At 33.9% G+C, this 13,115-nt stretch overlaps 1 protein-coding gene across 17 annotated transcripts in view; it reads left to right on the plus strand.

Annotated features, from left to right (window-relative positions):
• ARFIP1 (ADP ribosylation factor interacting protein 1) overlaps nt 1-13,115 on the plus strand; it is a 110,957-nt gene that overhangs the window by 50,900 nt on the left and 46,942 nt on the right. For 13 of the 17 annotated variants that reach the window (XM_057726192.1, XM_057726199.1, XM_057726193.1 and 10 more), the window contains 3 exons: nt 5,866-5,974; nt 11,325-11,420; nt 12,985-13,097. In XM_057726192.1, the coding sequence (XP_057582175.1) occupies nt 5,866-5,974; nt 11,325-11,420; nt 12,985-13,097 (318 nt within the window). Of the gene's footprint in view, nt 1-2,148; nt 2,375-5,865; nt 5,975-11,324; nt 11,421-12,984; nt 13,098-13,115 lie in introns of all 17 variants that reach the window. The other 4 variants (XM_057726205.1, XM_057726207.1, XM_057726208.1 and 1 more) reach the window with 3 other exon arrangements.

A 13,115-nucleotide genomic window follows, 5' to 3' on the forward strand; every position in this document is an offset into this window, starting at 1 on the left:
AGTATTATCTGGTATCCTTTGAAAAGAACTTAAACTATATGTGGAACTTTTTTTTTGCCAAAAGCTTTATGTTTCATTTTAGTTGTTTGAAGATTTATTTTTAAAAACTACTAAATACTCCAGTATCATCCTAGTAGCTTGAATAGAAAGTTAACTTCAGGTTGATTCTATTTTATTATACAGTTTTTAAGCATAACTTTGCAAAGTCTTAAACACTGAGTTAAATGTGAGCGACATAAAAATGCAAATTAGGGATTTTATGTTGTTGGTTATAAATGGGCTCGTTGTCTCTCAAATATATTCTGGAAACTGTAGGAGTAAATGCAGTAACATATTAAAAGTTTACAACTGAGGTTTATGGGTTTAAAAATTTAAGGATTATGTAAAGAGACATTTTTAAGTTTTTGTGAACTGTGAGTCTAAATTATATTACTTAGAGAATGTGTATTTTACAGAAAGCAGTCAACAAGCTCCTAAAGTACTGAGTATTTTCTCACAAAGTCATGCATTCCTCTCTCATAGCGCATATCGTTTTGTGTTGCAGTAACTTAACTGCCAGACCACTATCAAAATGATAATTCTGTTCACAATCTGAATGGATCTATTTGTACCATTTTTGATTAGGCTCCTTCTGTTAGTAACAATTTAAGTAAAGGAAGGCCTTAGTGCTTTTCAGATTTTACAGCTGTTTTACCTAAAAGACACAAGATTTTTTTCTGGAAGAACTTTTGTTTGTTGAGTAAAGGACCCTTGGGAGACCATTGGGAGGGGTTTGAGTGAAATGTAATATCCTCAGACAGCTAGAAGTTGTTTCTTCCAGAGGCCATGCATGACCAGATGCAAGTATCCCTTAACTTCGTGAAAACTTCGGAAATGAGAGGTATCCATCAAATTCACTGTTTGACCTGGTACTTGCTCCCCTCTTCCCAGCTACTCCTACTATATCTCTTTTCTGGGAGTTTACACAGTCTTTTGTGACAGGACAGATGATTCAAATGAGTAATGTTCTTTCACTTAAGTTCTAAGAATACAGCACACACAGCTCTCCTGGACGTCTCTGCCATTTGTATGTTGTTTATGGTTTTTTAATCCCTCGTATTTTGAGAGGTGTCCTTGATACTTTTTTTTCTTAAGGAGAGCTGAAAAGCTGTCAAGACTTGGAGCAAAGCAAGATCCAGGGAACCACGCTATAAATAATTGACCTCAATAATCAAACTCCCAAAGTTTAAGAAATATCTTGGTGCTTTGACATTATGTATTTTGTAAGTCATGTATTTGTCTTTTAGAGAGAAAAAATTATCTGGTTTTAACGTAACTATGAATAAAAGGATCAGTAATATTTAAAACTGGAAACCACTGATTTAGTACATTAGTACATTAAAAAAATAAACTGGAAAGGTAAAGATCATTTATTCAACAAAATGAACAGATTTGGTTTAAAAATAGGAAGTAAATAAAACTGAGTGTAAAGAGTATTTTCTTTTTACTTCTAAGTGTTCTCCAAAACAATACACAGATGAAAAGGATGTTGTCCTGTGACAAGAGGTTTTATGTGCATGACATTAGGAAACAAGTGAAATGGAATGAAAGTTGTTAATCTGTTTTGTACCAGTAGGAAATTACAAGTTTGAGAATGTATTTGCATTAGTGTATTTAAGCTAATGAGCATATTCTGAAATGATTTTTAAAAGGTATTTTTGAAATAAATTTTTAAAAGAGAACATGCTAGCTAAAATAAATTCTGACTTTCTAATGAATTGCTTGTGTCTATTTACATTTACTATATATTACAGTTAGTATTTTCTTAAAGCTTAGTCTTATTTCTGTGTTCCTGTTTTCTCATCTGTAAAACAGTAGTGATAGTACTACTAAATGAGATAGTATTAGGCAGTTCTTGCTTTGTATAGTTCCAGAATGCATTAATTTTGGTTACTGTGGTTTAATTAAATAATACCTGTCCGCAACAACACAGCTCATATTTCTGTCACCACAGTGTATTAACTATAATTGTATAAAGTACAAACTCCACTGCTAGTACTTAAGTCCATAAATCACCATGTGAATAACGAAGCATATCATGATTATTGAGTAATGTCACTTTCAGAATCTCTTAGTGATTGGCCACTGTATCTGTTATTCATTTCATAGACAGCAAATCATGTGGTTGTGTTATCACCTTGTCTCCTGGTCATAAACCCATGTGGCATTTTACAGAAGTGGATGATCAAAAAGGAATGGGTGAACAAAGATAGAAGTACAGCAAAGAAATGAAAAATGATAACAGTGGAAGAAGTGAAATTCAAATAAGACCTAAACGGGACTTCCCTGGTGGTCCAGTGGTTAATACCCCGCGCTTCCGCTGCAGGGGGCACAGGTTCGATCCCTGGTTGGGAAACTAAGATCTGTGTGGCTCGCGGTGTGGCCAAAAAAAAAAAAAAGGCAAACCTAAATGGAGTCGTGGAAGGAGCAGCTGACCCGTAGGCATGTTGACCCTAACACTGTTTGAGAGACTCTAGATTTGAGCCAGAAGAACTTAGTGAAGGCTAGCATAACATAAACAAGAAGAGAGTTTTTAAAGCTTTGACGAGTTTTTGAAAAGTCATGGAATAATTTTTCCCATTAACCACTTCTCATGGTTTCGACTTGGTCATTTTTACCATCTTGATCTTGCACTACCATGCAGAGTGAAGACTGCCAGTACATAAAATGCTTAAAACAAACCCTGGCACATAGTAAGTGCTCGAGAAATGTTTGCTATCATAATTAGTGATAGCACTGATTAGTTGTAAAGATGATTGTAGTAGGAGAGAGGGATGGCTAACATTAACTGAGTGCCTAAAAATATGTACTGGGTATCTTGCCCATATTATATCACCTAATTGTCGTAGTACTCTGGGGTGATTTTGAGCCTCTTTTTACAGCTGAGCTAACAAGAGCTAGAAGGTTTTTAAGTACTTAACTTAGCCACTCAATATTGATAGGAAAGTAGTATTCAAATGAGGTCATCTGAATTATCTTTCCAGGTCTTTCATGTTTCTAGTAGTAGTTGGTACTTGATGAGACTGTCACAAACTTTAAAAAGTGATTTTAGAGTCTTTGTTGTTGATAAACATTTTTAAAGTTTGCCATACAGATTTCAAAAGATGATTTCATGGGAAACTCTAATTAGGGTGAAGAAAGCAAGAATCAATCTTTCAGCTTACTTGTATTTATTATTATCTTATTATGCTTTTATTTTGTGTGTATTATTTTTTGTTTGTCCCATAGTGATTAGCAGTGAGATCCTTAAATTTTTTTTAGAAAAATTGTTATAGCTTTGCTTGTAACAAATCATTGGAGTGGGTACTTTTTTTTTAAAGCCAATTCAAAGAGATGTCCCTGGTAAAACTAATGTTAATTAGTTTTCTCTTTTGGAGTAGATATGTCATTTCCATTGGATTATCCAACAAAAAATTTACCTTTGATCTTTTTGGTCTTGCTAATGAAAAACTCCAAATGTTAAGTGTATATTGGCTTTACCACTATTCTTTTTTTTGATGTTTTTATTAAATATTGGATATAAAAGAGTATTGACACAATATGTGTAAGGTATAAAGAATAACTATACACATAAAAGGTATACAGATTGGAAAGAGGTAAAACTATCTCTATTTGCAGACAACATAACCTTGTATATAGAAAATCCTAAGGAATCCACACCAAAAAAAAAACCCTATTAAAACTAATAAGTTCAGCATAGTTGCAGGATATAAGAGCAATATACAAAGCTCAATTTTATATCTATACTTTAGGAATAAATAATCCAAAAATAAATTTAAGAAAAGTCCATTTACAGTAGCATCAAAAATAAGAAAATACTCAGGAATATGTGCAAAACTTGTACCCTAAAAACTATAGAACATTGAGGAAAGAGGTTAAAAAAAGATGTGAATGAATGAAAGGACATCTCCTGTTCATGGATCAGAAGACTTAATTTGTTAAGATGGGAGTCTCCCCAGATTGATCAGATTCAACACCGTCTCTATCAAAATCTGGCTCTTTTTGTAGAAATTGACAAACTGATCACATGTAAATGGCTCACTCATTTTGTTCAGAATTCTGCCCACATTTTACCTCTTCAAAGACACCTTCCCTGAATATCTCATCTAAAGTAGCACCCTTTACCTGTCACTCAATATCCCTCTTATCCTGCCTTAAAAAAATAAACAAATTTACTATTTATTACAGTTTACCCTTGAACAACTGACTGGGTGCCTAAATTTTTGTATAGCTTTTCTTTTGGCCCTCCTTAACCACGATTCAGCATCTGAGGAGTCAACCGCCTTGGATCTTGTAGTTCTGTAGTACAAGCATATTTATTGAAGAATATCAGCATATAAGGGATGCAGTTCAAACCTGTGTTTTTCAAGGGTCAGCTGTACTTATTACAGCACTTCTTATTGCCTGAGGTACATTTATTTACTATTGGTCTCCTCCTTCCCCCACACTTCACATGAATCTGATGGGCAGACACCATCTGTGCTATATCTGTAGTGTCTAGAGGGGTGGCTGTCATGAACTTGGTGCTCATTAAATGTTGACTCAATGAATAAATAAATCCTTTATGTTCCAGAGCTCAAGCGGTACTTTCTCTCTTCCTGTTAGATTCTCATGGACTTAGTTCCTATCCTGAATTCCTCTGATACTTACTGTCTTTACTTTGGCACCAAGTTCAACCTTTGTATTGTTTGTGTATCTTGTCTCTCCGGTGAGGCAAGTACTATACCTCATGTTATCTTTTTCTTTGCCTAGCAAGTCTGACATAGTAAGAATAAGCAGATACTCATTAAATTAATTCTAAAAATAAGCCTATTGCTGTAGCAACTTCTTAATTTATATGGTGTTGTCATAAGTCCTTTAGTTTATTCAAAAAATGTATTTCTTTATTCATCCAACCAATATTTACTGAATATAATATGTCACTTAGTGATTACTGCTGTAAGAAAAATAAAACAGGGTAAGCAGAACAGGGAGTTCCAGTGTGAAGGCTGTAGGAGTTTCAGATGATAACTGTACATTCTATGTGGTAGAGTATTAAGGAAGAATTCCAAAGACGTTTATCTTTTAGTGCATTGCTAACTTGTCACTGTGAAAAACCAATAGGACCCATTCATAGATTCTGATTATGAAAATTGGGTGATTCCTCATATCCAAGCCAGAGGAAAGAAAGGACTTCTAATTGGAAATCTGTGTTTCATGACTTCCTCTCTTTTCTTTTACTATAAGACTGAATGTCCAATATTATGTTTATTACTGTTGTAAGCTAAATTGCAGTTAGGTTGGCTAATATCAGTGTTTAATATAAGTCTAAACAACAAGAAATTTTCTTTACCTCACCCTCATTGAAGTGAGAGAAGCACTGTTTACCTAGCTAACCTGGAAATCAGAGGGAAGTTTAACTTTGCACGTGAATGATTTGTTTATACTGAACATCAGCCAGATTCATCGTGATTATATTAGACATCAGTGAGGTTTTAATATTAGACATGACTTCTTAGTCATCTTAATTCTGTTCTTTAAAATGATTTTCCTGATGTATCAGTAGATTAGAAATCTGAAATTGAATTTTAATATCTGCCTGATGCTTAGTTCTAAAATAATGAAAGTATTTTGTATTTGATATACAATATATCTCTTAATAGCAAATCTTGCTGAGTTTGCTGCTGATTGTACATCATTACAGAGCTCTGTGAGGGCATAGGGAATAGTACACAGTAGAGAGAAAAATAGTTTAAGGTGTGATTAAAAGGACATAATTATGCTGAACTGTTATGTGTTGTGAGATTTTTTACAAGATTTTCTCTTTTATTCAAATGTTGCTATAAGGATTTGAAGCGTTCATTACCAGCTGGACTTGGTCTCTCTGAAACCCAAATCACATCTCATAGTTTTGACAGTACCAAAGAGGGCGTTACTGAAGCAGGAGCATTTCAAGGTAAGGAACCCATTATTTTTAAAGATGGCTGGGGTGGAGCCTTTATTAATAAAGTATGAGAGTTGAGCCCTTTAATTCTGTGATAAAACACTGATCATAACCATAATTCTTTTTCTCTTCAATTTAAATAATTTAGGAATTGTTTTAGTAGTTGTCTTTATATAAATAGACCAATTTGCATAATTTCACTGATTATTACTTAAGAATTGGTTTTAAAATACTGAAAGAAAAACTCACAAATTGTCAAGAATGCAGATTTAAATTATTTTAGGGGTAACCACAAAATTTATAGGTCAATATTGATTTGTGTAAATACATATTTCTTATCTCAAAGCAATTAGGAAAAATGAAACTTTTATTTTTCTTACTATACATGCTGCGTAGGAGGTCTCCAAGACCACCCTCAGATTCAGTAATTTCCTAAGAGGATTAACAGGATTCAGTATATAGTCACACTCCAGGCTATGATTATTACAGCAAAAGTATACCAAGCACAGTTAGCAAAGGCAAAGAATGCCTGAGGTGAAGTTGGGGAAAACTAAGCATAAGCTTGCAAGGGTCTTTTCCCAGTTCAGTCACACAGGACATGCTTGACTCCCCCAGCAGAGCTGTGACAATAAATGTGACATGTGGCTAACGGGGGAAGGTAATTAGAGCCTCAATGCCCAGGGTTTTATTGGAGATTGCACACATAGGCACCCTCTGTGAGCATGTGCCCAGATTCCAGACTCCCAGAAGGAGAGCATAAACCACATTATGTATATAAACAGTTTAGGCATATTGAGCAAATTTTACCATTTTGGGAATGGGGGAAGTCACCCCAAAATTAAAGTTCTCAGAGTCCAAGCAAGGGCCAGTCTTTTGTAAGCTGATCTTTTTAAGAATAAGTAGTTAGACCTACTATGTTAGCTCTTTTCTGCACGCATCCCATGTATATGTGTCTGTTTTTAATATAAAGAAAAAGGCTTCCTTTTTTAATGTTCTTGCTTATAATAACCTTTTTTAAGTATTTTTTCTTTTTCATACAAATGAAAGAAAGTAAAATCATGTGGACATTTGGATGTAAAAATGGTTCATCTTCTTGACAGAGCTATGGTTAAAGTAGCAGTAGTTGATGTTCAGTGAAGAATTTTAATTTTAATGCTACATTATAATTTCACAAAATGAAAAAGATATCTCCTTGCCTTTGTAATCCGTAGCCTTCTTGCAGATAACAGTATGCTGTATTTTTATTATACTGATGGCCAACAGTTTAGTCGAACACAACTTACATTTTGGAATATGCTTTTTGCTAAATGGATTCTGGAAATAGGCATTTAGGATAACCCAGTATAATATCCTCTGCCCCAGGCTGTAATATGAGTGGGCTATCTACTGACATCATTTTTTTCCCTTTTCATTCTAACGTTCAGAAAAATAAAGGTGTAGAAAGAGAGCCTACATGTCCGTGTCTCAGTGGTGTTATTCTCTAGGGGATAGCTTTGAATTTGAAAAGGTTGACTGATTGCCTAAAATCATGAATGCTTAAAGATACAGGCTTATTACTTTGCATAATGTGACATTTTTGGACCAGTCACCAATTTCCAAATTTAAATGTCAACAGAGAATAAAAAAAAAACCTCTTACAATATTTGTCCTTCTCTTTCTGACTTACTTCACTCTGTATGACAGATTGTAGTTCTATCCACCTCATTACATATAGCTCCATCTCATTCCTTTTTATAGCTGAGTAAATATTGTATGCTAACTCACATATACGGAATCTAAAAATGGTACTGATGAACTCAGTGACAAGAACAGGGAAGCAGATACAGAGAATGGACTGGAGAACTCGAGGTATGGGAGGGGGCGGGGGGTGAAGGGGAAACTGAGAAGAAGCGAGAGAGTAGCACAGACATATATATACTACCAACTGTAAAATAGTCAGTGGGAAGTTGTTGTATAACAAAGGGAGTCCAACTCGAGGATGGAAGATGCCTTAGAGGACTGGGGCAGGGAGGGTGGGGGGGACTCGAGGGGGGGGGGCGTCAAGGAAGGGAGGGAATAAGGGGATATGTGTATAAAAACAGTTGATTGAACCTGGTGTACCCCCAAAAAAATAAAATAAAATAATTAAAAAAAAAAAAAAAAACCTCTTATAATTAAGATATTTTAAGTATTTTCAATGAAATTATTTAGCTAACGTTTGGTTTTATCCTTTCCCCCTTAATGAGAATAGTGTTATACAATAATCAAAATCAGCTGGCCATTGTAACCTGCTGTGCGTGGGCATGAAAATGCCAGTCACTTTCACTTGCTTATAGATCCATCCTAATCCTTCAAGTTAGAATAATAATGGCAGTAATTTGTGTCTCTTCAAATTGACTTTATAAAACACTTAACACAAACTGCATTGTTCATCAGTATATGAAAAAAGAGAATCATTCTGCCATACTCAGATTAGTTAAGCATTTATTGGAAAGTTGTAATTGTTTTAAGTGCCCTTGTTTTAAGACACATATAGATAAATTGGAATGAACATGATTTTCTTATGTTTACAATTTAGGAAGTAGGTCTTATGAAAAAATGTCGGCAGTTGGGGCTATGTTAGCTCTCTGGGAAAATGACAGAATGATGACTTTATGATGACTCTATTACCATTTACTTTTCTATCCCTGGAGCAAATTTAGAAGAAATTATACTTAAATTCAGCCTAACAACAACAGATATTGAAATCTGCCCAATACATACAGTGTAGAATCAGTAACAGTGGAAATCATGAATAAATCAAAACTAATAAGAGGGACGTATGCTTGGTACCTGAGTTTTGTTTTAATAGGGCTTTGATCACTGCATATACATATTCATATTCCTAGATTTCTGCTGTTGAGAGAAAACAGAGCTAACTCCCCAAATTTAGTCAATTAGCCAAAGCCTAGAGTTTTAAGAATTATTTTTTGTTGAAATGATTTATGTATTTATAGTGAATGATTTTAGTAACTAATTTAAAGTAGTGGTTTAAAGGGTTGAAAATATAGAGAATAATTACGCTTGAAAGTAAAGCAAGCAGTTGAAGGTACCCACTTACCTCAGCGCCATGTCTTTTACTACTTTAGTTTGGAAAGTTCTGTATCATTTGTGACATATATTATACATACCTCATGTTATGTCATGGGATTATCTCTTATATAAGATTAATAAACAGTGATAACCAGAACAACAGAGCTCTGTTCCTGGGATCATCAAGAAATGGAACTACAGTGCTCATCTTTTATTTAACACTTCCCTATATAATAGAAACCCTTGTGCCCTGGATAGTAGAGATACAGTCTTTGTTTAAAATGGTGATTGGACTGAATAACCAATTAAATACCTTCCAGCTCGAGAAGTAATTTATGGGTTGATGTTTTCTGTGTCAAATTTAATAATGGAGATATTATGGTGTAGATTCAGAACATCTGAGTCTCTAACAAGAAGCTATGTTAACCTCCCTGAGCCTCATTTCTCCTGTAGCTTAATGTCAGACTAGTTGCTTTCAATTGTCCCTTCCAGTTTTTGGGGGGTTTTTTTGTTTGCTTGGGATGCGGCACACAGCATATTGCCCAACCAGGCATGTGGGATCTTAATTCCCCGACCAGGGATTGAACCCATGCCCCCTGCTTTGGGATCGCAGAGTCAACTGCTGGACCACCAAGGAAGTTCCCTTCCAGTTTTAAATTTTATGGTTTAACAGATATTTTTTAAAAGACGGGTATCTCTCACTTTGAAAGGTAGCACCCATCTATTTAGATCTATTGCATGTTTGGATTTTAATGTTAGATCCAGTCCAGATTAAGGTATTCATAATAGTAAAACTGGTGACTGCTTCTGATCAGAATTTAGTATATCTGGGATATGAGAAAGTTGACGTTGATTCTTATTAGAAATTTTTAATTACAAATTTTGATACTTTATGTGTTTTCTAGAGAACTGGGAAAGTGTGTAATTGAAATAAAATTATAAACATTTAAATATACTCAGCTGAATGTGGAAGGATATTAATTTTTTCAACTTCTTTTTAATTATCACTTCCCTAAAGATATGTAGCATTTAGAATTTAAAATAAATTGGTTGAAGCTAGTTTTCTTTAGTTTAATGCCAGACATTAGCAACAATGTTAGGTAGTCAGTTTTTCTTATTTTATAGATAACTAAGGCTCAGAGATGTTAAGTAATTTGCCAGGGTGTTACTGGCAAATTACTGATACTATTATATTATTACTGATACTAAATACTGATACTGTTTGGTAAATAGAGCCAGAATTTCAAACCCAGAGTTAGAATTTAAAACTCAGTTGTGTTTCATTCAAAAATTGTGTTCTTTCCTCTGGTTCTCACACTTAGTTGTATTTGAGAACAGTCTAAACAGCTTTTAAAAAACTACAGTTGCCTAACATGCAACTATAGTTAGTAATAATGTATACTTGAAGTTTGCTAAGAGAGTAGGTCTCAAGTTTTTTCACTACACACACAAAAAAGGTAACTATGCAAGGTGATGTATGTAATCATTTTACAATGTGTACATATATCAAAACGTCACTGTACACCTTAAACGTATACAGTTTTTATTTACCTAATAAATAAATGAAAACCAAAAATCAATTGAATTAAAAAGCTGAAACTGTCCCCAAAAAAGCCCTACAGGTACCTGTTTCATTGTTAATCAGTAGGTCTTGCGGAATGTCCCTGCTGTGTTTTAAAAGCTTAAGAAGTAATGCTTACGATTAATCAGAATACTCTCCACATTAGTAAGCTTCTTCTCAAGCTTCAAAATACACACAGATCACCTGAGGATCTTGTGGAAATGCAGATTCTGGTTCAGTAGGTCTGTGGCAGGGCCTGAGTTTTGCATTCCCCGGTGATGTAATTGATGGAGACCCTTGCATCCATGCTATAGATAGCAGTGATCTACACTATTGATATTTGATTTATGATTTGAAAATGTTGGCTGCCGTTTCTGTGAGGGTTATGATTCATTCATGTTTCTGTGAATTTTAATTATAAATTTGATACAGTGTTACATCCCTTTGGATTTCTGCTTGAGCTTTCCTCCTGTGTTAGAGTAGCAAGTTATAGAATATTTACTTAAGCTTTAAATCATTCAGCTGTGGGACTTTAATCACATTCTTTTAATTGATTTGGAAACTAAGAACTCAGCCTTGTAGCATCCATTTATTATTAGTCCGTTTCTGCGAGAAAGCCAGTATATTAATTCCAGCTTTTAATCCTAGTTTTTGAATATTTTAAAGAAAATGTCAGTACACCTATATTCAAAATATACAGTATGTGGAGAAAGAAAAGGATTTTCACAGTGAAATGTCTGCCCTTTTCAGGTTCCCCAGCACCACCACTGCCATCTGTTATGTCTCCTAGCAGGGTGGCAGCTAGTCGACTGGCTCAACAAGGAAGTGATTTAATTGTTCCTGCAGGTATTCACTGCACTGATTGGATAAAGCCCTTCTTGCTACTGCTGAAGCTCAGCTAATTCACTCAGTTTCGTATCATTTGCTTTATATTCTTAGGTGTGTGTTGTTCTGGCTTTTTTGGTGGCTGCTGCTGCTTTTTTTTTTTTTTTTTTTTTTAACAGTAAGGAAAATAATCTTTCTAGCCATAGCTTATCGTTCCAGCTTTTCAAAGTTTATTAGGCTCTATTTCAAACCTGAAATTTACTTCACCTTACGATTAAAAAACACTCTAAAATTTGACTCATTTAAAATCATCCTTTCTTTGCTCTGGAAAATGTCGGCTTACTTATTTGATCCTAAACTCTCGGCTTTGCAGCTCTGCCCTCTGTTTTCAGTTAAACAAAAAAGAAGCCTTCAACAGTTGGGTTGTTCATTATTTGGAATGGATCAAGTGGAAAAGGTTGTGTCTTCCTATTTTCAGCTTCAGCTTAGAAATAATTGTCAGATTGCAACAAAATACTATGTGATTTTCCAGTTTATGCCCAGTGAAAACTACTTGGGAAAAATCCATTTCTTCATTTCACATTGGATTTGTTCTGCACTTTAATATTGCTGGACTATAAAAACAGGGAAAAAAATAAACTGTATTTCTTTTTATGTGAAATGTTAATATTTTATATTTTGTTTCTATGAGATTTTTGCAAATTCTTAAATGTGTTTGATTTTATATACTATTCTCATTCTTAGATTGTTGTAAAGCTGTGGTTAAAGGCTAGTCTGGCTATAGGAGTGAGAAAAGAAACTTTTGCTGACTCTAACCTTTTAAATCCATTTTATAGAACATTTTCTCTTATCTTTTTTAATTGTTATTTTAAAATTATTATGGCATTTCTATCCCATCATTAGCATCATAAATGTTTATTAAATATTTTCTTCTATGAAAAATATTTTACTATTAGAAACTATATAATTGTAGAGTAGCTTTTATGTCCTAATTTCTTAATTGTTGGAGTACTGCATTTTCAGGGCTTTATACTGCCTCTATTAATGATGGCTTTTTTGGAAAGTGGGGAGTCTCTTGAGAAAAAACAAGGTACAATGTAGGTCTTTTTTTTTTAACACAGCCTCTTATACTGCTGGTAAGATATTTTTAATCACTATTTAAAATTATAGTATTTTTAAATCCTCCAAAATTATAGTAACATTCTCTTGTTGCTCTCTTCTGTGTAGTATAGTGAAAAGTATGTGCCCTTTCAGATTTTTACTGACAATTTTTTTTTCAAATCATTAGGTTATAAGGTTAATTGTGGAAATTTTATTTTTCTTGAAGTAAACAGCAGTTTATTTAGAGAAAAAGGCCGATTGCAGGATATATTAAGAAGGAGAACAAACCACAGAAATACTTTTTTTCAAGTGTTAGGAAATTATCCTCAAAAGATGATTCCAGGAAGTTCCAGTCCTTCACTCTGTGGAAACCTTTTTATTTCTTTAAATGCATACGTAGTTTAATTTGAAGCATTAATGTTTTGTTTTCTTTCTACTTATCTTTATCTGGTTTTCATTTATATCTTTTGTTCTAATCTTACAGGTGGCCAGAGAACTCAGACAAAAAGTGGACCAGTTATTCTAGCAGATGAAACCAAAAATCCTGCAATGGAAAAGTTAGAACTTGTTAGAAAATGGAGTCTAAATACCTACAAGGTTTGTAATTTTTTTTAA

This window comes from Hippopotamus amphibius, chromosome 3 (genome assembly GCF_030028045.1).
Source record: "Hippopotamus amphibius kiboko isolate mHipAmp2 chromosome 3, mHipAmp2.hap2, whole genome shotgun sequence".
NCBI lineage: Eukaryota > Metazoa > Chordata > Mammalia > Artiodactyla > Hippopotamidae > Hippopotamus > Hippopotamus amphibius.